Source organism: Ahaetulla prasina, chromosome 3 (genome assembly GCF_028640845.1).
Source record: "Ahaetulla prasina isolate Xishuangbanna chromosome 3, ASM2864084v1, whole genome shotgun sequence".
Lineage (NCBI taxonomy): Eukaryota > Metazoa > Chordata > Lepidosauria > Squamata > Colubridae > Ahaetulla > Ahaetulla prasina.
The window spans coordinates 7,326,083-7,354,000 of record NC_080541.1 but is presented as its reverse complement, the minus strand read 5'-3'; the positions used below and the strand labels follow the sequence as shown (position 1 = coordinate 7,354,000).

Here is a 27,918-nt window from a genome sequence, read left to right as displayed (position 1 = left end):
TAAGTAAGATTAAAACCAAATAAAAATGTCTAAAATTCTATGCCAGTCCTGCACGGATAAATAAATAGGTCTTCAGCTCGCGACGGAAGGTCCGAAGGTCAGGAAGTTGACGAAGTCCTGGGGGAAGTTCGTTCCAGAGGGTGGGAGCTCCCACAGAGAAGGCTCTTCCCCTGGGGGCCGCCAGTCGACATTGCTTGGCTGACGGTACCGAGGAGTCCCTCCCTGTGAGAGCGCACGGGTCGATGGGAGGCAAACGGTGGCAGTAGGTAACCCGGTCCTAAGCCGTGGAGCGCTTTAAAGGTGGTAACCAACACCTTGAAGTGCACCCGAAAGACCACAGGCAGCCAGTGCAGCTTGCGCAGGAGTGGTGCTACATATCACCCGCGCAGCTGCATTCTGAACCAACTAGAGCCTTCGGGTGCTCTTCAGGGGGAGCCCCATGTAGAGAGCATTGCAGTAGTCCAAGCGAGAGGTAACAAGAGCATGAGTGACTGTGCATAAGGCATCCCGGTCAAGAAAGGGGCGCAACTGGCAGATCAGGCGAACCTGGTGAAAAGCTCTGCATGAGCAGAGCCCGTGCGTGCATCGCAGTTTCGGGGTTCGGGCGCATGCACGCACATCTACCCGTGTGCGCATGCGCTTTGGGCACTCAGTCCGGAAAAGGTTAGCCATCACTGACCTAAAGCGAAAGCTGCATGACAGCTTCCTTTTACTCTGTTGTGCTGGTTAATTGAAGCAAACTGAGAGCCAGATAGAATGGAGCTCAAATCCATGGCTGAGCAGCAGCCTAAAGATCATAATAGATCACCTAGGTTTGAATACTAGAACAAGTAAAAGAACAGTCTAAAAATCGCAATAAATGCAATGCTGGAATAATCGAGAAACGGGTACATGCCATTCATTCATACCAAAAAAAAAAATCAACATTAAAAAATAAAGTATTTGTCAAACCAGTAATAAAGTGTCATACAAAAATATTTTAGAACTTTGTATGGCTGTTCATGCTTTGAAAACGAGTGTTTTAGATTTTGCCCAAATGTAATATGTCTTTGCTATCCATTAAATTAGACATTTGTTTCCAGGTTTCCACACAAGACTCAGAAAAAGGTGTTAATGCTTTAAGAACTACTGTAGATCACAGAAAGCAGTGGTATCTTTTTCCCCCAAAGTAGCATGAAATATTTTTTTAAAATCAGATTAATCAGAATTTACTCCATATTTTGTCTGTACAGTTTGTACTTTTCTTAACTATCCTGGCATTGTCAATTTAGTTTTGGATGTTTTTAATATTTGAATATTAATAACCACAATAAAATTAAGTAAGGTTTTCCCCCCCTGAATTATTACTTAAGTTTTCAACAGATTTAAAATTTACAACATTGCAACATCTGAAAAAAAATGAATAACATTACACAATAAACGTCTGGAAAATTTGAAGTATTCACCCAAAGTATCAAACTTGAATTCTGGAAGAGTCTAAAATAATCAGTCAGTTAATGCAGGGGTCTCCAACCTTGGCAACTTGAAGACTTGTGGACTCCAATTCCCAGAATCCCTCACCCAGCGTTGCTGGCTGAGGAATTCTGGGAGTTGAAGTCCACAAGTCTTCAAGTTGCCAAGGTTGGAGACCCCTGAATTAACGCACTGAAATATCAAGCCTAACATCCCTTTTTCCTTAAAAATTATTATTTCAAATAAAATGTTTTCACTAAAAGTATTTATATGTTGGTGCCATTCCTTACATAAGCAAAATATATTTTCCATTCTTGAAAAATATTATCAAAATCTATTACATTTGTTCTGTTGGCTTTTACCTGCTGGTATAAAAAATTTAACGTTGGCTTATCTTCAGTGAACTGGTTCAGAAATCCTTTCGGTAAGTATCGAATTCGCAATTCATACCTAGAACAAAGGAGAAGAGAATTTAGTGCCTTTTAAATATTACAGCAACTATGCAATATTAAAAAACAGAAAACTGCTCTATAATCCCTCGTTAACAAAAACAAGATTTTAATATTTCAACCGATTATTCACATTTGCTATTTGCAACCGTATTTACAGTACAGATGGTCCTCAACTTACAACCACAACTGACCCCAAAATTTCTATTGCTAAGCAAGACAAAGTTGTTAAATGAGTTTTGCCCCATTTTATGACCTTTCTAGGTCACAACTGTTAAGTGAATCACTATAGTTATTCAGTTGTTAAGCCAATTTGGCTGCCCCATTGACTCTGCTTGTCAGAAAGTCGCAGAAGGGGGAATCACATGACCCGGGGACATTGCGACCGTCATAAAAATGAGTCAGTTGCCAAGCATCCAAATTTTGATTAGGTGATCAATGGGGAGGCTGCAACAATGAATTGTAAATGTGAAAAATGGTCATAGGTCCCTTTCTTCAGTGCCGCTGTAGCTTTGAATGGACACTAAACAAAATGGTTCTAAGTTAAGGACAACCTGTACGTGCGATAAAGAACAATGGAAGAGAAAATCATGTAAGAGTCCAAAAACTGACTATAACTACAAGAATTGCTTCCATCGCAAGTGGCTTTCAAGGGCTTCCATTATTTTGAAGGCTTTTTGAGCCTTTTTACTTCATCTCTTTATGCTCCCTTTAGTACTAAATCGCTTCTGAAGATTAAGAGACTCTGGAACAACATCTAATACCTTGTAAGAGAGAGCCTCGGGAGGTATTCTATTATTATTTTCCTCTATGCAAAAGCCAACCAATCTGGTACCGTGGCCAAAGCTGCTTATGTAACTCAGTAATAGAAGACCAGATTTCCCCCACCCCAAAGTGCTTTAAAAATCAATACAGGTATTTTGAGGGCAATATGTTGACAAAAAGAAGAACGGGACGACAGAGAACAAGGTGGCTGGATGGAGTCACGGAAGCAGTCGGCGTGAGCTTCAATGGACTCCAGAGGATGGTGGAGGACAGGAAGGCCTGGAGGAACGTTGTCCATGGGGTCGCGATGGGTCGGACACAACTTCGCAACTAACAACAACAATCTTGACAAAAACCAGAGCATCATTGTGACAATCCTGCTGGTATAAAGAACTCACAAGGAACAGTCAGCAAACCGGAACATGTGACTGTGGGAGGAAGTGACCCTTCGGAGCCATGACATTTCCCATCATTACCCCATCACAACAATTGGCATTAGGATAAAAGCTCCCATTGGTGAATCTCCCAGATGCCAGTCGGGGGAAGAGGGAAGGTTTTTCTCTCTCCAATCTACATCCACATCTACTCTACACAACAAGAAGCCATGGTGGCGCAGTGGTTAGCATGCCGTATTGCAGGTTAATTCTGCTGACTGCCAGCAGTTCAATCCTGACCGGCTCAGCCTTCCATAATTCCGAGGTCAATAAAATGAGGGCCTGTTGTGCCTCGTCCTCCTCAGCCGAGCCCCTCCCATCACCTCCCGGGCCTGTTATCAGACTCAGAGTCTGATAATGAAGATGAACGGCCTGTCATGCCTCCAGCCCCCGGCCCTGGCCCCATGCCCGGTGAGGATGTCAGGAGCAAACAGATAAGCCCAATACAGCTCACTCATACAGTGTGTGTTCCTTGGACGCAGCCCGTCAGAGCAGGAAGTTAGCCAAGTGGTGCAATTACCCGGACCTGTTCCCTCTGACCCCTCCCTTTCCCAGATGCCGACAGTAGAGACAGCTGAAGACAATTCAGAGTGGGACGATCCTCTCTTCCGGAGATCTGAGAAGCAACGCCAGCAGAAGGAAGGGAGGGGCAGGCCTGGATAAATGCTGAATCATGGAGCCACACCCCACAGCCTATATAAAGGACCTGCTTTTGGCATTCCAACCTTGAGTCAAGCAAAGTCTCAGCTAGTTTGCTGATATCGCTGAAGTCACAACTTGGACTCCTGCCTGCTCTGAGAAACCTTGAAGGAATTTGGCGAGCTGCAGAGGCTTCGTTGCCACGTTTGATACAGACTTCCTAGACCCGGTCGTCGGAGGGGGAGGGGGACACGACAGGGCCCAGATAGTTGGGGACTCTGTAAACTTCTCCACAGGGCTGTAAAGCACTGTTGTGGTCCGCCAGCAGCCTGCGGAGCTGGCAGCAAAGTCAGACAGTGGGGAGGCTGGGGGGGGACATGGGCCAGTCCTGGAGTCTGGGGAAGGCTTGGACGAGGGCTCTGCATCGGAGGCAGAGATGGGGCCAGGGCCATCTGGGAGTTATGCATGGATTACGGAGCCTCCAGAGTCAGACATCAGTGAGTCCAACTCTTTCTTGTGGTGGCTGCTTAGCTCCAACAACTGCTTCCTGTTGGGGCCCTAAGGAGCCCAGGTGGGGAGCTGAGGAGTGGCTGGCAGGAGACGGGTGGGTAGAAGCCGGTGAGGCGCCCCTCGATGTGAGTGACATTGAGTTGACCACACCCACCCAGTCATATGACCACCTAGCCATGCCCACCCAGCCGGTTATTAGGCAGATCATATTAGTGGTCCGTGGGATTTAAAATTATGAACTTAGTGGTCCCTGAGGTCCGAAAGGTTGGGGACTCCTGGTCTAGGAGCAAGGGTGCCCAATCTTGGCAACTTCAAGTCTTGTGGACTTCAACTGCCAGAATTCCCCAGCCAGTACATGTAAGGGTCAGAAGGATAGCTTTGCCGTCTTCTTCATGGCTCAACAACAACATGTGTATTGTGTATCTTGGGCTATGTAGGGTGCTCTCATTGTAGGGTGCTCACTATTGCAAGGCAGTAGTGCGTTGGTCCAATGTGAGACCCAACTTGTCAAGTGGTTAAGGCACAGAGCTAGGAAGTAGGAAGTGTGTTCTAGCCAGCTGGGTGCCTTTGGGCCAGTCACACTCTTTCAGTCCAACTCACCTTACAAGGTTGTAGTTGTGGGGAAAATAGGAGCAGGAAGGCGTATTAGATATGTCCACCACCTTGAGGTATTATATTGTTTATAAAAATAATAAAAAATGGTATATAAATTAATTATATGAATAGGTCTGGCAAAGTAGGAGGCAAAGGAAGAACCTATGGTTGTGTAATAGGGGAGGAAGAGGAGTTTTGGGTCTAGGGGAAAGTATCAAACCATTTGCCGTACACATCAGAAACCTCTTACTACTGTGAATTGAAGGGGTTTTCGAAATAATAGCAAGGCATTATTAAAATACTGTGGTAAATTGGAGCTACCAGAGTGTCAGGCTGTCTCTGATTATATTTAGGAAAGAATACACCTTGACTTCATTTGAAAATAAAGAAAAGTACTTTTACTAAATACATCCGGACTACAGCTGTTTAAAGTTGAATCTGAGACAAAATGTGGCTAACATCCCATATCCCCTCGATAGTCCCTCCTTCCCACAAAAGGTCAGGCAGGTCTGGTCCAATGCCAGCTCCTCCCCCCCCCCCCCCCGTGGTAATCTTCTTCCGCAGGTCTCCGGCAGTTTATCATCTCAGGAATGCAGGGTTCGTTGGAAAGCCCATGCGACTGGCGTTTATGCTGATTTCAAACCTTACTCCCCCTCCCTCCTTCTTTTATGTCAGACGACACTCTTAAAGGGCCCTCTTCTGCTAACCAGAATCGGATAGTATACATTTTAGGTTCATGGCTATATACATCAACATACTGACATTGTAATCTAACTACTGAAACAAATTGCACACATGGAACACAAATAGAGTTTAGTTGCAAACGGAAGGAATCCACTCGTTCAGTTTTTCCAAAGATCCGTCACTGAGAAAGCCTTTCTTTGCAACTGAGTCAGTGGCCTACGGAAGAGCCCCCAGAGAGAAATAACTCTGATCACAAGACACCACAGCTTTTCTTCCTATTAAGCTGCGACTCGAGAGCTTCAGCGGGGAACTCCGATGTTCCTATATTTGTATTCTGGACCATAGTAGCAATTTTCCGTATCCATGTCATCCATTATTTATGATTTGTTATCCTTCAGAACTGTCCTTCCATTAATTTAGGATGTGTATGTCTATCAATTGCCAATTTCACTTTTAAAATAACTGTTGGGATACCCTAAATGCCGGAATGACTATTTATTACTTCAAACTGAGTTAGGACAAAGCATACGTCTTTGTAGAACCCCTGCTAATAATGCCACAAAGATGTCTGTATGAGAAATGTGGCATACCTGTGTGCGCTTAGGAGTCCATCTTGATTCTTGGCAACTCCCTGGACCGGCCCCTGAAATTTTCTTGGCAAGGTTTCAAAAGCGGTCTGCCATTGCTTGCTTCCTAGGGCTGGCTCAAAGTCACTCAACTGGCTTTGCGCTTCAGGTGGAACTAGAACTCCCAGTCTCCTGGTGATTGGCCCAAAGCCACCTAGCCAGCTTTCATGCCTAAGGCAGGACTACAATTCAGTGTCTCCTGGTGATTGGTCCAAAATCACCCAGCTGGTTTCCATGCCTACAGCAGGACTAGAACTCAGGCTCCTGGTCACCACACTATAAAAAAGATGCTGAGACTCTAGAAAAAGTGCAGAGAAGAGCAACCAAGATGATTAAGGGGCCGCTGGAGGCTACAACATTACAATGAACGATTGCAGGAACTGGGCATGGCTGGTCTAGTCAAGACAAGGACCAGGGGAGAGATGATAGCAGTCTTCTAATATTTGAGGGGCTGCCACAGAGAGGAGGGGGTCAAGCTATTTTCCAAGGCACCTGAAGACCAGACAAGGAATAAGGGATGGAAACTGATCAAGGAGAGATTCAACCTAGAAATAAGGAGAAATTTTCTGACAGTGAGCGCAATCAACCCATGGAACAGAAGTTGCCTTCAGAAGTTGTGGGAGCTTCATCCCTGGAAGCTTTCAAGAAGAGACTGGACTGTCATCTGTCAAAAGTGATGTAGGGTCTGCTTGGACAGGGTATTGGACCTGATGACCTACAAGATCCCTTCCAACTCTGTTAATCTGTACAATCCTGGTTTCCAGAAATGTACTTTAACCAGTATGTTGTTGATAAACTTTAATGAACTGAACAACCTTCATAAATCACTCTGTAAAGCTCATTTGTATACTGTATTTCCTAAAGTTTGCACATTAACATTCTGCTAACACTAGATGTCTTAAATACGATTGTGAAAAATAACAGAGGCGAAGATGGTGTGTTTATCTATTTCTCCAAAGAGAAGTCTATAATATAAAAAGGGAAATGTTAATTAGATATTGTCAGTGTATAAGAGTTCATGAATTGGAATAAACATGGTAACAGGTCAGCCAATGGGGACTGTTTGGTGACCCAGATGGCTCGGAGCCTGGGCGTGGCTTGGGTTCACTGATCTGTATATATATGAATGCTTCTGTGATTATTGATCTCTGTGCTTCTGTCTTCTGAGTTCTAGTTATGGCTTCTGCTGTATGGGTATTGTATATAATATAACAACAGAGTTGGAAGGGACCTTGGAGGCCTTCTAGTCCAACCCCCTGCCCAGGCAGCAAACCCTACACCATCTCAGTCAGATGGTTATCCAACATTTTCTTAAAAATTTCCAGTGTTGGAGCATTCACAACTTCTGGAGGCAAGTCGTTCCACTGATTAATTGTTCTAACTGTCAGGAAATTTCTCCTTAGTTCTAGGTTGCTTGATTAGTTTCCATCCATTGCTTCTTGTTTTACCCTCAGGTGCTTTGGAGAATAGTTTGACTCCCTCTTCTTTGTGACAGCCCCTGAGATATTGGAACACGCTATCATGTCTCCCCTAGTCCTTCTTTTTATTAAACTAGACATCCCCAGTTCCTGCAACCGTTCTTCATATGTTTTAGCCTCCAGTCCCCTAATCATCTTTGTTGCTCTTCTCTGCACTCTTTCTAGAGTCTCAACATCTTTTTTACATCATGGCGATCAAAACTGGATGCAATATTCCAAGTGTGGCCTTACCAAGGCATTATAAAGTGGCATTAACACTTCACGTGATCTTGATTCTAGCCCTCTGTTTATGCAGCCCAGAATTGTGTTGGCTTTTTTAGCAGCTGCTGCACACTGCTGGCTCATATCTAAATGGTTATCCACTAGGACTCCAAGATCCCTCTCACAGGTACTACTATTGAGCAAGGTACCACATATACGGCACCTGTGCATTTTGGTTTTTTTTGCCTAAATGTAGAACCTTACTTTTTTCACTGTTGAATTTCATTTTGTTAGATAGCTCCCAATGTTCAAGTCTGTCAAGATCTTTCTGTCACTTGAGCCTATATAAATTAGTTTCTTATATAAATGAACACTGCTGAATTATTTACTTGTGTGCTGGTTGGATTGCTGCAAATTCTAACATATATGGACAGAAAGCTATTATTAGCCTGTTTCTTGTGTGTGTATATCTAAGCCTGGTGTTCATTCCAACACACTACAAATCACTATAACTGTCTTCTAGCTAACTGAGGAAAAGAAACTGAAAAAGTATTCATAAATACCAGAAATAAGCCATCATATTTCCCAATTCTTGCTGGCATTACTAAGTCTCTTTTTATATGTTTTTAAGATTTCTTCTTTTAAAGAACATCAAAGCCGTTTAGACAAGAATTCCAGTTAATACATGATTAGAATGCATCAAAGTATTAAATTGAAACAGTCTTCCCGGATTCCTTTTTTTAAAACACTAATTTAAACTTTTACATGTGCTGTCATCTGATCCCAAACGCTTGCCTTACGGTATTAAGCAAAACCTGACAGCAACTTCTACATTATCCCCCGTTTTAAGACAGCAAGGCAGGCTGCACAGTTTTGATAAAGCATGAAGTGACACACTGGAAATATTCTGAATAATTTAACTCCACCAACACCACTGTCAGTGCTTTCAGAAGGGATTTTGTTGGACCAGATCACCTGAACATCAGATATAACAGGATTGTTAAATAAATGCCTTCATTCCATAACGCATTCAGGTTTGGGGGCACCACCTAATACTTAGATAAAACTGTGTATTTTTATATTTCATAGCTATATTTTTTTTACCGTATGACCCCGAAAAAATAGAAAATAGATATATTGATATATTTAATACGTTCAAGATGTTCAATATTTAAAGGATTTAGAGGGGAGCCTGCAATCTGGTGGGGTGTTTTTTTTTTCCTCCAGAATTTACCCTCCAGGTAAGTGTAGAGAGAATTATTTCAGAGGGCTTTTATTCTCAATCTATGACCCCAGTTCCCAAAGGCAGGCAAAGCCAGAACATGTGGCCATGTACCGCTTGCAAAGTACATAATCTCTGAATAAATAAATCATCGTATTAAGCTTAAAGCATGTGCATGCGCTATTCCAGAAGACGATCCACAAGATGGCACACACGTTCACATTAAAATTAAAAAAAAGAAGTTAGGAACACATTACAACAGCTTAAGATAGACAGAAACCCGGGTGTTTGGATGGGCTTAGAGAAGACAATTATTAGTCTTCTGGTTTTTACTCCCCAGATTTCTCTCTTAGTCTTATTCCTTGTACCAGCTCTTCATTCCACTCATGGACTTCCACATATTAGAAATCATTCCTCTTCGTTTTTCCGCAGGATTAATGCAGAGCAGATAAGCAGGCCCATTTTTCCTGCTGTCAACTGCTGGGACAGCAGATAAGCCATTTGGGGCAAGCCTTCTATCACAACTTTGTATTCAGTGGAGACTGCCAGCCACTCTCCTATCCTGTTGCTGTCTGCGTTTATCACCTTCCTATTTTTATTTTATTTTTTTACCCTAATCTGTTAGGTTCAAGAAACCAGGAACCAGGATAGAGTTCAAAAGCGCTACGGATTTATTCCATGCAACCCACACACAAGAATCTGATCTACGAATCACCATCATTTTTAACGACCCCATGCTGGGTGGAGTCGGGGCAAACTGAATGCATTATGGAATGAAGGCATTTATGCCTTCATTCCATAACGCATTCAGGTTTGGGGGCACCACCTAATACTTAGATAAAACTGTGTATTTTTATATTTCATAGCTATATTTTTTTACCGTATGACCCCGAAAAATTAGAAAATAGATATATTGATATATTTAATACGTTCAAGATGTTCAATATTTAAAGGACTTAGAGGGGAGCCTGCAATCTGGTGGGTTTTTTTTTTTCCTCCAGAATTTACCCTCCAGGTAAGTGTAGAGAGAATTATTTCAGAAGGCTTTTATTCTCAATCTATGACCCCAGTTCCCAAAGGCAGGCAAAGCCAGAACATGTGGCCATGTACCGCTTGCAAAGTACATAATCTCTGAATAAATAAATCATTGTATTAAGCTTAAAGCATGTGCATGCGCTATTCCAGAAGACGATCCACAAGATGGCACACACGTTCACATTAAAATTAAAAAAAAGAAGTTAGGAACACATTACAACATCTTAAGATAGACAGAAACCCGGGTGTTTGGATGGGCTTAGAGAAGACAACTAGTCTTCTGGCTTTTACTCCCCAGATTTCTCTCTTAGTCTTATTCCTTGTACCAGCTCTTCATTCCACTCATGGACTTCCACATATTAGAAATCATTCCTCTTCGTTTTTCCGCAGGATTAATGCAGAGCAGATAAGCAGGCCCATTTTTCCTGCTGTCAACTGCTGGGACAGCAGATAAGCCATTTGGGGCAAGCCTTCTATCACAACTTTGTATTCAGTGGAGACTGCCAGCCACTCTCCTATCCTGTTGCTGTGGCAGAGCCCTCATCCGAGTCTTCCCCAGACTCCAGGATTGGCCTTTGTTCTTCCCCAGCCTTCTCACTGTCCGACTCTGCTGCCAGCTCTGCAGGCCGCTGGCGGACTGCAACATATACACTCAGACAATTAAATCCAACGTCTTGCATTTAGAAGATGGAAATGAATCTTACTTCCATTCCTCCGGTGCGTGTCCTAGTTCAAATTTCTCTCTCACGTTGGAGACCCCCATATCCGGATGCAGCCAATGAACTTCCTCGGACTGTAGATGACTAAGTCGTAAACCAAAGCAGGCTACATTTTTTACTTTGTGACAGTCCACTATCTTTTGAATTATGCCCTAAAAGTGGGAGGGGAAAAAGAATAAAGTGTTTAGTTTGACAGCAAATGTGTTTTTTAGGTTTTCTGAGTACCTTTCCAATGTATATTTTGAAATAAAAGGGAATGATATAACAGAATAAATGCTCGACATAAATTGTGTCTGAATAAGATGGTTTAATAATGAAACATTAGCCATAAACATTCATACACGATCTTGCAAAAACCCAACCAAAAGATATCACATGTTTACACTGAAAGACGCCCTGAAATTTTAATTCCTTGTCCAATATTAAATGTTCTACCTCTGGCAAGTGAATAAAAAGTGTTAAGAAAGTATAGGTATTCCTCGCAGTGATTAGAACAACTAGAATCCATGAGACAGAGGAAAAGCTAAGGAATTTATACTGCAGCTTCATGCAGAAAAATGGTGGCTTTTATTCAGTTTGCACTCAATAGTTTTATTGTTTTATTTTAATTTTTTTATTTTTTATTTTATTTATTTTAATTTTTTTATTTGTTTATTGAATTTATGTGTCACTCATCTCACTACTCGAGCGATTCTGGGTGGCTCTGGGTGATATACAGATGTTCAAATTAATACTTGCTTGCCAAGCATGTTGGCTCATAATAACAAAGTTATTGAGTGGGTCCTTGAGTGGCTCAGACTGCTAATGCAGTCTGTTATTAACAGCAGCTGCTTGCAATTACTGCAGGTTCAAGTCCCACCAGGCCCAAGGTTGACTCAGCCTTCCATCCTTTATAAAGTAGGTAAAATGAGGAGCCAGATTGTTGGGGGCAATGAAAGTTGACTTTGTATATAATATACAAATGGATGAAGACTATTGCTTGACATAGTGTAAGCCGCCCTGAGTCTTCGGAGAAGGGCGGGATATCAATGTAAAAAAAAAAAAAAAAGTTGGAAGGAGCCTTGGAGGTCTTCCAGTCCAATCCCCTGCTCAGACAGGAAACCCCATATCATTTCACGGATGTACAGAAAGAACCAGCAAGTTAAGGACACCATAATACTATAAACCTGGAATTCAGGACACAATCTGATAGCTCTTTTAGAAACAATGCAGCTTTGCAAATTGTACTGGCTTTATCCCAATGATCCGAGAAGCTGAACATACAATTTTTCAAAACTGCAATACTATAAAACACTATCACAAACCTGACCTTTTCCTTATAAACCTTTTCCTTATAAAGAATTGTCCTATAACTGATATTCTGCAATGCTTTTCCTGCTGGTGATCGCAAAAAAAAAAAGGATAATGAAATATTTATTCACTTATTTATTTATTAAATTTGTATGCTGCCCATCTCCCCGATAGGAAAGTTCTATTCAAGAACTGTGAGAAAAGAGAAAACGAGTTAAGATAAATGGTGCTTCAGCGTCATTTCTACACAGGGTTTGTTTTCTAGCTTTTCTAGCTGCAAAGATTAATCCGACGGCATTAAAAAAAAAAGGTGTTTTTTTTATAAATTAAAAAATCTAAAATAATACTATCAGGGTACTGTTTTACTATTCCTAAAAAGCAGAAGCTATTCATCACCTCCACATCTTCACTGTCAATCCTAAGGCAAATTGGTATGGTGTTCTACGTTTGAATTTTTTTATATATAATTAAGTGTAATCCCATGTTTTTCGAGGAGCCAAGGGGTGCTTAGCAACTTTAAGGCTTGTGAACGTCAACTCTCATATCCCTCAAGTCTAAGAGTCCATAAAGAAGGAGAAGCGACTAGGGCATTCAACGTCTGTGTTACACAGCCAAGAAGTTACTCAGCTCACCTTATGAGAATGGCTTTCGCATCACAATCTCTGAAACGTTTTAAAACGTGAAATCAACTCACCCAAACGTCTGTGGCATCTCCATGTCGGATAATACTGGCCCACGTTGTTGGTTCACTGTTACTTTCAAAATAATGGAAAACCTTCAGGACCCGTTCCATTGTCCCTGGAGAACGTTCCACTCCGGAACTGAGGTGTGTTTTTGTGCTTGAGCTTGGCGTATGATTCAAGTTTGGGTCTAGATAAGCTGCGGCCATAGTTTTGCTGGATGCTAGGTATCTGTCATATTCTGAAATGGGAAGAAACCAAAGCACGCTTTTCAGTCTCACAAATCTCCAGAGCCATCTTAATTGAAACATACCGTTTATATTCTATAATAAATCAATATCTCCAAAGATTAATCTCTATTCCTAAAGAATAATGCCTTTTTTAAATTAAACAGTAAATCTCATCATGCTCCATGCTGAAATTTATACTTCATTATTGCACTACAATTTCCAAAGTCAGACATTATTAGGACTGTGATGCACACATTTTAATGGCACGGTTGTCAAAGACAAAGAATTCTGGGGATCAGGGTATCTTGCCTTAACAAGAATGTTGAGGGGTCGAAAAAAATCAAAGTAGAAATCACTATTCAAATGCGTCTTGCTAGGTTAACCTAACCTTGCTTAGGTTACTTGCAGATTTACCCGAAATGTCGGTTTTATTGAATATGGTCTGGGCCTGTTTCAAAACGAGCACACATCAAAGATGCATATCTAGTTTTTAACACTAAGTCAAACCAAATGAGTAAACACACTTTCTTAATTTTAAAAGCCATTCTGAATGTAAGTATAAAGGTAAATTTAATGCTGGCAGCCACTGCACAGTTCCCACTTCTAAAATCAAAGTCAGCAGTTAAAAGCTCCAGTGGTCAGAGACCATGATATAATGGCTAGCAGATGGCATGCCACTTTAATTCTTGCAATTGGGGAAGAGAGGGGAAGGAAGGAAGGAAGGAAGGAAGGAAGGAAGGAAGGAAGGAAGGAAGGAAGGAAGGAAGGAAGGAAGGAAGGAAGGAAGGAAGGAAGGAAGGAAGGAAGGAAGGAAGGAAGGAAGGAAGGAAGATGTTAACTCTACTGAAGATTTAATGGCACAAAAGTAGTTTTAAGGGATCCTGACCATCCCTATAGTTAGTACATCTCTGGTTTTACATGGAACTTAAAGCTAGCAGGGGATGAGATAAGAGTTTCATGGGATAATAACAGCATATTGACCGCTGAGGTTCCCTGCTAGTAGTTTCCAAAGTAATTTCCAAATGCCAGAGTGCAGAATATAAATGGAAACCTTGAAGAAAAGGCACGAGGAGAGGGAGAATTGCAAGGTTGCAGGAGCCTAATTAATACTGCTTTAACTGTCAGTATATTGACACAACCTTCATCGACTTTACATAATGCCTTAAGCGCCGTTCAAAAGAGGCCTTGCAATTCTTTTCCGTGAGGAAATTTCAGGAAAGTAGCTTCCTCTGACTGAAGGTTAAGAAGAAAATGGATAAGTTGGATAATTGCTGAGTTTAAAAAAAAATCTTTATAAAATGTGAAAATTCAGGAAGGAAAAGGCAGCATCAGGCAAAACTCCTTGTGGGTTTTGTCAGGAGTCCAACTCAAAAAAAGATTTTTGAAGAAGTTCCAGGAACTTCTGCACTGCTTCATAACTGACTGAGAGACCTCCAGCCTTCTCTGCTCCAAAATGAAGGTGGTCCCGCAAAAATTATCTTGATTTTTAAAAAACAATTTTAAAAAAGAGAAGCCTGCAGTCGAGTACAGAAATAGACCTTAGAAATAATAACACACTTTTTTCCCTTGGCAACTAATTAAATTATCTTTGAAGGTATACCGGTTCTGGGTCTCCCCCCTGCCCCACTTCTCTGGAACATTTCTGTTAAAATTAAGATCAAGAAAAGGAAAAATGCCTCCAAGATAATAAAGGTTCAAGATCCTTCTTGCTTCTTAGAATTCTTAGTACCTTATGATTCTTGACAGATGTATCTTTGCTTTTATGTACACTGAGAGCCTATGCACCAAGACAAATTCCTTGTGTGTCCAATCACACTTGGCCAATAAGAAATTCTATTCTATTCTATTCTATTCTATTCTATTCTATTCTATTCTATTCTATTCTATTCTATTCTATTCTATTCCTTTTATGTACACTGAGAGCAGATGCACCAAGACAAATTCCTTGTGTATCCAATCACACTCGGCCAATAAAAAATTCTATTCTATTCTATTCTATTCTATTCTATTCTATTCTATTCTATTCTATTCTATTCTATTCTGTAATATATTCTCTATTCTATTTCTTTTATGTACACTAACAGCATATGCACCAAGACAAATTCCTTGTGTTTCCAATCACACTTGGCCAATAAAGAATTCTGTTCTGTTCTGTTCTGTTCTGTTCTGTAATATATTCTCTATTCTATTTCTTTTATGTCCACTGAGAGCATATGCACCAAGACAAATTCCTTGTGTGTCCAATAACACCTGGCCAATAAAGAATTCTATTCTATTCTGCCACTGTTCCCACAGCCATCTTTACTGCAGTTAAGGGCTAGCTAGCTATATTGCAATAACCCTGCCAAAAAGTTAAAATGTAATTTAGCTGTTTAACAGCCTATATAGGATTGTCCAGGATCACCCATTGCAGCTTTCAGGAAATTTGAAATAATAATAAAACAAAAAAAAACCCACCATCCCAGAATATCATGAGGGGGAATGAATGGTGATTATCATTACTATAAAAAGCATAATTTGGGCCAAATCTTAACTGTTCTCATTTGCACTATTTCAAGGTGATTAACACAAGATATAATAAAAAAACCAGTCCTACTGAAATGTAGCTTTGTCTCTTATGAACTGTTTCCATAAATCGTATCTGGAGTTAAATGCGTTTGTTGAAATACAATGAACTGCCTTTATGTGCTTCAGTCATAAACCTAACAGCATTTGAAGTCTGCCTTCGCTTCATTGTTTCATTTACTGTTGTAATAGATAATTAGAAAATTGTAAGCCATTTTAACTATAAAGGCCAAATCTGGGGAGCCCAAGCCCAGGGGTGAAATCCAGCAGGTTCTGACAGGTTCTGGAGAACCAGTAGCAGAAATTTTGAGCAGTTCGGAGAACTGGCAAATACCACCTCAGGCTGGCCTCAGAGTGTGGAGGGAATGGGTATTTTGCAGTATCCTTCCTCTGGATTGGAGAGGGAATGGTGATTTTACAGTATCTTTCCCCTGAAGTGAGGAGGGAATGGATTTTTTGCAGTATCCTTCCCCTGGAGTGGGGTGGGAATGGAGATTTTGCAGTATCCTTCCCCTGCCACATCCACCAAGCCACGCCCACAGAACAGGTAGTAAAAAAAAATGGATTTCACCACTGCCCAAGCCCCATGACTGGAGTGCACTGAGGGCTAATCTGGGGGAGAGGGTAAAGAGCATGAAATTATTGCTTTACTAAGAAACTTCAAGGACACCAAGGGGTGTCCAACCTTGGCAACTTTAAAACCAGTGGACTTCAAGTCCCAGAATTCTCCAGTCATAATTCTGAGACTTGAAGTTCATTAGTGTTGAAGTTGCCAAGGTTGGACATCCCTGCTCCAAGAGATGAACCTATCAAGATGGTATGTAGCCGTGATGGCGAACCTACGACATGCATGCCAGAGGTAGCACACTGAGTATACTTTGTAGGCACGTGTGCTGTCACCAGCTCTTCTTCTGGTTCCCGGCACGCGCCTGTGCACCAGCCAGCTGGTCTTTGTGTTTCCAGCACTCCGGCGTGCGCAAACACCAACTGACCAGCGTGCATGCACACAACTGAAACCCAAAGACCAGCGGGTATTCAGGTTTCCGGTGCTCCGGCGTGCGCGGACACTCCGATTTGGGCACTTGTTGCCGAAAAGGTTAGCTATCACTGGTATAAAGAATCCACCTTCCCTTAAGCTCTCAGATCAGAAAGATGTAGCTGTTCCATTATGTTGCGCTAGCATACACGGGTTTTACATGATTTTCGGAAGCTGTTGTGCCTCGCTCACTCCCCCCGCCGCAGCCAGGCCCCTCTTATCTCCTGCCAAACGCTGATAGTGCTGAAGAATGTCCTGGCATGCCTCTAGCCCCCAGCCCTGGCACCATGCCCGGACAAACCGAACAAACAAACCTCCCTCCGATAGCATGTGCGCCTGAAGCCAGCCACGAGCTGGGATTACCAACAGCTGGAGACGAAATGATGCAATGGATAGATCCACGCTTCCGAAGAATGGAAAGGCAACGTCAGCAAAAGGAAGGGAGGGGCAGGCCTGGATAAGTGCTGAGTCATGGAGTCACACCCCATGGCCTATATAAAGGATCTGCTTTCTGGCATTCTCTGAGTCAGGCAAAGTCTAATCTGGATTGCTGAAGTCACAACTTGGATTCCTGCCTGCCCTGACGACTCTGATAGGACTTTGGCAGAGTTGCAGAGGCACGCTTGATACGGACTTCCCTGACCCGGCCGTCAGAGGAGGAGTGGGACACGACAGAAGCTGCTGTTAGAATTTCTCTATATTGACAGAGTATAACCTGTGTGAAGTTTTCAATTACATTGGCTCTCATAAGACAATTTCATTCTTAATAGAAATAATCAGATAATAATACATAACCCGATGTTATTCCGTGAGGGTCAAACCTTCTATTGCACGATGGCAGATCTATGACATGCATATCAAATGTGACACGTCATGACAATCTGATGATAGACCAGCACTCACCAACACCCGACAACTATTTTAGAAAGCACACCCTGTCCTCGTGTGATTTTTGGAGGCTATGGAGTCTGCAAGAAAATGGGATGTGCTCTCACGCAGCCTCCACAAGTCACACGGGAGGGCCGTGCTTTTGTGCAGCCTCCAGAGCCTGCAAAAATCACACAAGGACGAGATGTGCTTTTGCGTGGTATTTGGGGGTTGCCGAGGCTATGACAGAGCCTTCTCCGAAGCTGCTTCAAGAACAAAACCTGCGTGCACCCACAGAGCATCCTCAAGTATGCCGCAGGGGCCTGTCAACTGCCTGAAGTGTTCTTCAACATATGCCTGAGCAGGGGGCTGGACTAGAAGACCTCCAAGGTCCCGTCCAACTCTGTTCTTCTATTCTATATGGCAGATCCTGGGGAGTGCTGGGCCGTGGAGGCAATTTTGTCTTGGGGAACAGTGCAGGGTGGCCTCTCTTGAGTGGCAGCTGTGGCATTAGGACTGAAGTTGAGACCCAAGCCTTTGCTTCAGGCCCAGCCTCAGCACTGTCTCCGATGTTCATCTCTTGGAGCAGGAGTGTCCTATCTTGGCAATTCTCAGACTTGTGGTCTTCAACTCCCAGACTTGCTCAGAGTGGCCTAGTTAGAACAAGGAACAGAGGATAATAGAGTCGGAAGGGACCTTGGAGGTCTTCTAATCCAAGCCTCTGCTCAAGCGGGAAATCCTATAACATTTCAGATCAATGGTTGTCCAGTCTCATTTTGAAACCCTCCAATGATGGGGCACCCCCAACTTCTGAAGGCAAGCTGTTCCACTGGTTGATTGCGCTCACCGTTAGAAACCTCTTAGCTCTAGGTTGTGTCTCTCCTTAATTAGTTGCCAACCATTGTTTCTTGTCCTGCCTTTTGGTACTTTGGAAAATAGTTCGATCCCCCTCGTCTTTGTAGGAGCCCCTCAAATATTGGAACAATGCTATCATGTAGTAGTAGTACCTGTGAGAGGGATCTTGGAGTCCTAGTGGATAACCATTTAGATATGAGCCAGCAGTGTGCAGCAGCTGTTAAAAAAGCCAACACAGTTCTGGGCTGCATAAACAGAGGGATAGAATCAAGATCACGTGAAGTGTTAGTACCACTTTATAATGCCTTGGTAAGGCCACACTTGGAATATTGCATTCAGTTTTGGTCGCCACGATGTAAAAAAGATGTTGAGACTCTAGAAAGAGTGCAGAGAAGAGCAACAAAGATGATTAGGGGACTGGAGGCTAAAACATATGAAGAACGGTTGCAGGAACTGGGTATGTCTAGTTTAACAAAAAGAAGGACTAGGGGAGATATGATAGCAGTGTTCCAATATCTCAGGGGCTGCCACAAAGAAGAGGGAGTCGGGCTGTTCTCCAAAGCACCTGAGGGTAGAACAAGAAGCAATGGGTAGAAACTGATCAAAGAAAGAAGCAACTTAGAACTAAGGAGAAATTTCCTGACAGTTAGAACAATTAATAAGTGGAACGACTTGCCTTCAGAAGTTGTGAATGCTCCAACACTGGAAATTTTTAAGAAAATGTTGGATAACCATCTGACTGAGATGGTGTAGGGTTTCCTGCCTGGGCAGGGGGTTGGACTAGAAGGCCTCCAAGGTCCCTTCCAACTCTGTTGTTATGTTATGTTATGTCTCCCCTAGTCCTTCTTTTTCATTAGACTAGACCAGGGGTCTGCAAACTTGGCTCTTTTAAGACTTGTGGACTTCAATTCCCAGAGTCCTCTAGGAGTTGAAGTCCACAAGTCTTAAAAGAGCCAAGTTTGGAGACCCCTGGACTAGACGTACCCAATTCCTGTAACCGTTCTTTGTATATTTAGTCTCCAACCTGCTAATCATTCTTGTTGCTCTTCTCGGCACTCTTTCCAGATTCTCAACATCTTTTCTGTATCGTTGGAGGAGAGATAAAGAATTGTTTCATTTTAGTTCCAGGTGATGGTGATATGATGTGCCAGCAGAATCAAGCTAGCTATTTTCTAAATTTTTGAGCCCAAAGTTTGCCATCACTTCTCTATTGGGAGAGTTAGCTACACCCTCGACAGGTATTGCTTTATCTTTCTACTGAGAGTTTTCATCTCAAGTGAAAAGGTCTGAGTTGAATTCAACTCCTAGTAGGAGAAAAAAGTAGGTAGCAACTAAGCATGGCTCCCAACAACAGAGGGTTAATATAGGTTGTTATACTAGAACAATGATAGTTCTAGTAGTCACCTACATTAACCTAATTTCATTTATTTTCTTCAGAGCAACTCAAATTGTTCCCTGAGGAGTTGTCATCAATTTCTCTTTTCAGGCTGTTCACACCCCCTTATTTATTTCTAACAGCATTAACTGTTTCTTTGCCATCCCTTTATATACAGTTACATTAGCTTTACTTCACAATTTATTTTGTCTAGAATTCTTTGAAGTTCAATATGTTAAGTCCCATCAAGGAAAATTTATGGAGAGCCCACTTTCCCCCTCCCCCCACTCATCCAAAAGGCTATTTCAATTTAGGAAGGGAAGGTCTCAAAACAAACACCACTGTGTTTTATTTGTGATCAACAACTACAATTAAGAGCAATGTCCTGTGAATTTGAATGCATTTTTATTATTATTTTTCTCTGGTAACATCTAAAATGAAAATGTTTATAGCTAGAATTTAGCAATCCATTAGACCAGCTCTTGAAAAGGCTTAAACGCAAGGGAAAAATCATTGTGTACGTCCCACTTCAAATGTGGAGAGACCTGGCCCACAGAATTGCCAAAAGTTGGACTGAACAGATAACATCATCATCATATCTATACACTCATCCTCTGCTACAAAGAAAAATTGTTTTTTAGATCGATCTACAAACAAACTGATAAAATGTAGGGATGCCTATTGTACAGTTTAATTATTTCAGTGACTTTCTTCCAGGTATGGCTAAATTTAAATCCAAATCCTCCCAAATTAATTGAAACGTTTATGAAATGGCCAAACCCGCCCCTCCCCCCCCGACACACACACAAAACACAAAAAGCAGAAGGCACATCCTCTTCAGACACCATGTTTTCTATCCTATTTGATATCCTGATCATCTACCCATCCACTACCTTTTCCTATCATCTCACGTAGGACTCGGTAATGCTACTAAGTGCGCAATGTTCACATTTGCAGGGCAGTACGTGGCTGCATTTAAGACAGCATGCAAATGGAAATAATAGAATAATTCCACAACTGTGGAAATTGCCATCTGGTGCCTACTGTACTGATTCAATTTATTTCCAAGTTACTCAATGAGCTGCAGAAATAAATATTCAAGGCTGCTTCGAAAGGGCATCCTTGCATGTTCACTGAAAGCTTCATAGCCCTTAAGGGTCTTCTAAGTAGAGACTGTTATTGCAGATTCCACCATTTGAAGAGCTTCACTACGGTCAAGGTTAAGAGGGGGAGGAATCTTAACAGCTCGTAATTAATAGTAGAAATAGAATATAAACCTTTCATTGCTGGGAGGAGAAGAGAAGGGAAAAAAAAAAACCCAGCAGGAACAAAAGTAGCTCTATCACGTGGGAGGCTCTACTACACTATATCAAAGGGACTGTTAATGCAGGAGAGCAATTATGCCTTTTTTAAAAAAAAAAAATCAAAATGCATCAGACGCTTTAAATAAAAGCTTGTGCTTCAGTTTACCTTATCGCTAATCTTGGATCTTCACTGTAAATACAAATGCAAGACGGGTCATAAGTTGGAGAAGACGACACTCGTTTGAGGCAAGGATCGTGCCAAGAAATCGTTACTGGCAAAAAAAACCCTAAAACCCACCACCATATCCTGGCCCGGCTTGAAAGTTCTAAATGCGCAACGCTGTGTGTGTGTGTGTGTGTGTGTGTGTGTGCACGAGCTTTGTGTTGTACACAAATTCCCTTCTCTCATCTCTATAGGTGGTCTGTGTCTTCTTCCTCAGTCTCAAGGCCAGGAAGTTTGAGGGTTCTGCAGCAGTATCTTACCAATATTTGAGGGGCTGCCCCAGAGAGGAGGGGGTGCTTCAGGTGCTATTTTCCAAAGCACCTGAAGGCCAGACAAGGAATAACGGATGGAAACTGACCAAGAAGAGATTCAACCTGGAAATAAGGAGAAATTTCCTGACGGTGAGAACAATCAACCAATGGAACAAAAGTTGCCTTCGGAAGTTGTGGGAGCTTCATCACTGGAGGCTTTGAAGAAGAGACTGGACTGCCATTTGTCAGAAATGGTGTAGGGTCTCCTGCTTGGGAAAGGGGTTGGACTAGATGACCTACAAGGTCCCTTCCACCTCTGTTAATTAATCTGTATCTGTATTCCTAGTCATGCACTTTTCTGGACTGACAAGAAAGCTCGGAAGTTGCTCCTGGGATCTGTTGGAGCCACTGCACCAACTTAAGAGGTGCATCCCTGAGAGGTTCTATTACCACTTTCCGTATCCATTCTAGGTTTTCCTTCAGGCCCTGGTACTTCCCCAGCTTGTCATAGTCCTTCTTCCGGGTGTTGGTATCACCTGGCACCAGTGCATCTATCACCAGTGTCTTCTGGTCTTTGTCCGCTCCCACAATGACTGGTTGGTTGCCCAGTGCAAGTAGTCCTCGAGTTACAACAGTTCATTTAGCGACCGTTCAAAAATATAACAGCACTGAAAAAAGCGACTTGCAACTATTTTTCACACTTAATGACAAATAAACTGTTTCAACTCCTACCCTCAAAACGATGCTACAGAGCACTGCACACCAGAACAACTAGACACAAGAACCGTTTTTTCCCAAACGCCATCACTCTGCTAAACAAATAATTCCCTCAACACTGTCAAACTACAGTATTTACTAAATCTGCATTATTACTATTAATCTTCTCATCATTCCCATCTCCCATCTCCTTCCACTTATGACTGTAACTTTGTTGCTTTGTTGCTTACGTTTTATACTGTAATTGATTGTTTCCTGATTGCTTAATTGTAGCCTATGACTATCATTAAGTGTTGTATCATTAAGTGTTAAATTTGTACCCTATGACTATCATTAAGTGTTGTAAGTGTTGTACCTTGATGAAGGTATTTTTTCTTTTATGTACACTGAGAGCATATACACCAAGACAAATTCCTTGTGTGTCCAATCACACTAACATGATCAAAATTTGGATGTTTTGCAACCGACTCATATTTATGACGGTTACAGTGTCTCAGGGTCACATGATCAGCTTTTGCGACCTTCAAACAAGCGAAGTCAATGGGAAAGCCAGATTCACTTAACAATCGGGTTACAGGCAGTTCCCGACTTACATTTAGTGACTGTTCAAAGTTACAACGACACTGAGAAAAGGAACTTTTTTCACAGCTGCATCTTCATGATCCTGTGATCAAAATTCAGATGCTTGGCAACTGGTTCGTAATTACCACAGTTACAGTGTCCTGAGGTCACGCGATCCCCTTTTACAACCTCTTGACAAACCAAGTCTGTGGGGAAGCCAGGTTCACTTAACAACTGGGTTACTAACTTGTCAACTGCAGTGATTCACTTAACAACTATGGGAAGAAAGGTCGTAAAATGGGGGCAAAACTCACTTAACAAATGTCTCACTTAGCAACAGAAATTTTGGGCTCAATTGTGGTCGTAAGTTGAGTATGAACTTAACCTCAACAGCGATTCATGCAAGAAAGGTCGTAAAAGGTCCGCCTCGCAGGAATGGCCCGCCGCATTATCAAGGGCCGGCCTCAATGACGGGTCTTGGGACCCACAGAGGTGGCATGCGAAAAAAAAGAGCCTTTGGGGGTTTTTAGATAGGGCTTTTTTAAGGGGTGGGAGGGGTAGAGCGGGTGTTGGGGGTAGCCCGTCGGGTGGGGAGCCAGTCCTTGCGCATGCTCGTGACGGTCCTTTAATGGGTTCGGAGGTTAGGGGGGGAGATTGCGTTCCTGCTGGTGAGGGTGGTCTGATTTGCACGGTAAGTGGGAGGGGCAGACATGGCGGAAGGGGGGGATCATATCGTCTCGGGGGGGCGGGCGGTCGATGTCTGCAGGCGATCGCGCCCGATCCCCGTCCTTTCCGTTCCCGGATGGTCAAGACCCTCAGAGCCTGGGCCTTGGCTGATGTTATGCAACGCACGGTCCGTAGTCAATAAGGCCCCTAATACACGATCTTATTCAGGGGCGCTGCGGACCTTATAGGCGCATGGAAACCTGGCTGGGCACGGAAGGGGGCGTGCCCCTTGTTGAGATGTGCCCGCCGGGTTTCCGTGCATTTCATCAGCCGAGGGCTCAGGGTAGGGGTGGGGGGGGTGGGGGTTGTGATTAGAGAGAGCCTAGAGCCGAGGGAGACCACTGTACCTCAGATTGCTGGGTGCGAATCCCTTTGTGAGATGGGGTCATAGGTGTCAGATGGGATTACTGATCGCGTACCTGGCTCCTTGCTGCGTGACAGTCGCCCTGCCCGAGCTCCTGGAGGTGCTGGCTGGGGTGGCAGTTGAGACCCCCAGACTTTTAGTCATGGGGGACTTTAACTTGCCATCTTCCGGCTCGTCATCGACGGCAGCTCGGGAGTTCATGGCTTCCATGACGGCCTTGGACCTGACCCAAGTAGTTGATGGCCCTACTCACATTGGGGGTGGCACTCTGGACTTGATTTTTGTCTCTGGTCAGTGGTTGAGAGATCTGGACTTGAAGGAAATAGTCATTGAACCTTTGTCATGGTCAGATCACTCTCTTCTTCGCCTGGACTTTCTGACCGCTATTCCCCACCGCAGGGAGACGGAGCCGATACGTTGGTTCCGTCCCAGGCGCCTGATGGACCCGGAGGGGTTCCGGACGGAGCTTGGGCCATTTCCTGAGGGTCTGGCTCGCGGCTCGGCTGAGGAACTTGTTGCGGCCTGGGAACGGGCCGCGGCGGGGGCCTTAGACCGAGTCGTGCCTTTGCGGCCTCTGACCCGGCGCAGGTCCCTCCTTGGTTCTCCGAGGAGCTGCGAGGGATGAAGCGCCAGAGAAGACGCCTAGAGAGTTCTTGGAGGTCTAGCCGTTCGGAAGCTGATCGGACACTAGTGAAGTCCTATACTAGGACTTACCTAGTGGCATTGAGGGAAGCGAGGCGTAGCTACGCCTCCTCCCTCATTGCATCGGCAGATAACCGCCCAGCCGCCCTGTTTCGGGTGACTCGCTTCCTCTTACATCAGGGGGAGCGGGATGACCCGTTGCAGGGACGTGCTGAGGAGTTTAACGGTTATCTATACGATAAAATCGTTCAGCTTCGGGATGGTCTGGACCAGAATTGTAGTGACGCGGGTGAGACTGCGGAGGGCGGTCTTGGTGACATTTTATGGGATGAGTTTGACCCTGTGGCTCCCGAGGACATGGACAGGTTGTTGGGTAGGTTGAATGCCACCACGTGTTTACTGGACCCGTGCCCCTCCTGGCTGGTGCTGGCCACTCAGGAGGTGACACGAGGCTGGCTCCAGGCAATTACAAGCGCTTCTTTGGTGGAGGGAGTCTTCCCGACCGCCTTGAAAGAGGCGGTGGTGAGACCCCTCCTCAAGAAGCCTTCCTGACCCGCTGTTTTAGGTAATTATCGTCGGTCTCCAACCCGCCGCGCGAAGGTTGTAGAGAGTATGGTGGCATATCAGTTTCCCTTACACCTGGATGAAACTGTCTATCTAGACCTGCTCCAGTCCGCTTCCGCCCGGTTACAGCACTGAGACGGCTTTGGTCGCAGGATGATCTCTGAGGGCCAGGGATAGGGATGTTCCTCTGCCCTGGTCCTGTTAGACCTCTCAGCGGCTTTTGATACCATCGACCATGGTATCCTGCTGCGCCGGTTGGGGATTGGGAGTGGAGGCACCGCTTATCGGTGGTTCTCCTCCTATCTCTCCGACCGGTCGCAGACGGTGTTGACGGGGGCAGAGGTCGGCCCGAGGCGCCTCACTTGTGGGGTGCCGCAGGGGTCGATCCTCTCGCCCCTTTTGTTCAACATCTATATGAAGCCGCTGGGTGAGATCATCAGTGGCTTCGGTGTGAGGTACCAGCTGTACGCTGATGACACCCAGCTGTACTTTTCCACACCGGGCCACCCCAACGGTTATCAAGTGTTGTCCCGGTGCTTGGAGGCCGTACGGGTCTGGATGGGGAGAAACAGGCTCAAGCTCAATCCCTCCAAGACAGAGTGGCTGTGGATGCCGGCATCCCGGTACAGTCAGCTGAGTCCTCGGCTGACTGTTGGGGGCGAGTCATTGGCCCCGATGGAAGGGGTGCGCAACTTGGGCGTCCTCCTGGATGAACGGCTGTCTTTTGAAGATCATTTGACGGCCGTCTCCAGGAGAGCTTTCCACCAGGTTCGCCTGGTGCGCCAGTTGCGCCCCTTTCTAGACCGGGATGCCCTATGCACGGTCACTCACGCCCTCGTGACGTCTCGCCTGGATTACTGCAATGCTCTCTACATGGGGCTCCCCTTGAAGGGCATCCGGAGGCTACAGTTAGTTCAGAATGCGGCTGCGCGGGTTATAGAGGGAGCCCCTCGTGGCTCCCGTATGACACCTATCCTGCGCAGACTGCACTGGCTACCTGTGGCCTTCCGGGTGCGCTTCAAGGTGTTGGTAACCACCTTTAAAGCGCTCCATGGCATAGGGCCGGGTTATCTACGGGACCGCCTACTGCTACCGAATACCTCTCACCGACCCGTGCGCTCTCACAGAGAGGGACTCCTCAGGGTGCCATCAGCTAGGCAGTGTCGTCTGGCGACGCCCAGGGGAAGGGCCTTCTCTGTGGGGGCTCCCACCCTCTGGAACGAACTCCCCCCAGGACTCCGTCAACTTCCGGACCTCCGAACCTTCCGTCGCGAGCTCAAGACGCATTTATTCATCTGTGCAGGACTGGCTTAGATTTTAAATTCATAGATTTTAAATTTATAGGGGTTTTAAATTTGGTTTTAAGATTTATATTTATATTTTTAATATTTGGCATTAGAATAAGTTTTTTAATAGTTATTTTAATTGTATACAAATGTTTTATGTGCCTGTGAACCGCCCTGAGTCCTTCGGGAGATAGGGCGGTATATAAATTTGAATAATAAATAAATAAATAAATAAATAAATAAAACGGGGGCAAAACTCATTTTACAAATGTTTCACTTAGCAACATAAATTTTGGGCTGAATTGTGGTCGTAAGTCAAGGACTACCTGTACTTGCCTATTCAACATCTGGATCTGAAAGTCCCACGGGATCTCTGCCCTGATATTCTTCATGACCTTCTACAGACTCCCCCATTAGGATGTGAACAGGTCTCGCCAATGTTCCTGTACAGTGTGTGTGTGTGTGTGTGTGTGTGTGTGTGTGTGTGTGTGTGTGTGTGTATACGCACGTGCATAAGGCAAGCATGTACTAAGTGGAGGCCTCCCAGCTATAAATGAAATCTTCACTGTAATTCAAGGACGGTAACACAGCAAAACTCGATTTAGAACTTGCATCTTCTCCTAAATCACCCAGCCTCTACTCTCTTTTCCAGCATTTTCCCCTCTGCAACGAAATGCTCGCCTTACATTCATACACTTTCCTGTTGGTAATCATGGCATGTTTAAATTCTCTGCACCCCTGCTTAAATAATTAGCCAATAATGGAACCTTGACAGTCTTTTTCTGCATCATGTTTCATTGCAACGGTGTGTACCAAAAAAAAAAAAAAAAGGAAAAAGGAAACTGCAGTTGGTAAGAGAAGCTGAGCACAGGTAAGCCCAAGGCATAAGCCAGATGTCTAACCCAGGTTCTGGGAGTGACATATATCCGGGGCTGGTATCTCTGGTTTTTAAGCAAATATTGCACACTATTCTATATTTGGCACACACATTATGTTACCTATTAGTTGACATTTGGTGTTTTCCACAACCAAGAATCTCAATTTCACACTTAACCTCCGTAACAAATTAATCATTTTGTAAAAGCCGGGATGCATATTACCTACTGTATTAAAATAAATCAGATGGTGGCTGGCTGCTGTAACCAGTTGCATGCTAGGACCAATTCACACCTGAAATGGTAGGACGGCTGTTTTTGGCACTCTGACTGATACCGGAAGGTTGCAAGAATCCTACAAAGCAGTGGTGGTATTCAGCCGGTTCTATCCGGTTCGGGTAAACCGGTAGCGGCTGCTGCGGGAGGCTCTGCCCACCTACCCAGATGTCATCACATCCCATTTTTTACACTCTGTGCATGTGCACTCTCACATTTGCAAACCGGTAGCGAAGGTAAGTGAATACCACCCCTGCTACAAAGGTTATCTTAACCAGAGAATGGGAAGAGCAGAGCCTTTTAAAAAGCATATACTCCTATCTTTCTGCCAATTAACTGAATGTTGTGGTCCGTCAGCAGCCTACAGAGCTGGCAATGGAATTGGACAGCGATGAGGCTGAGGTGGGGCCAGGGCCATCGGGA

The 27,918-nt window shown here is 44.0% G+C and overlaps 1 protein-coding gene across 9 annotated transcripts in view; it reads right to left on the bottom strand.

Moving 5' to 3' along the window:
- The window catches only part of PTK2 (protein tyrosine kinase 2), a 305,627-nt gene that overhangs the window by 129,384 nt on the left and 148,325 nt on the right, over positions 1-27,918 (bottom strand). For all 9 annotated transcript variants that reach the window (XM_058178297.1, XM_058178298.1, XM_058178296.1 and 6 more), the window contains 3 exons: positions 12,793-13,019; positions 10,794-10,960; positions 1,815-1,902 (listed from right to left, as the gene is read on the bottom strand). In XM_058178297.1, the coding sequence (XP_058034280.1) occupies positions 1,815-1,902; positions 10,794-10,960; positions 12,793-12,987 (450 nt within the window). In that variant the 5' untranslated portion in view covers positions 12,988-13,019. The remainder of the gene's footprint in view (positions 1-1,814; positions 1,903-10,793; positions 10,961-12,792; positions 13,020-27,918) is intronic.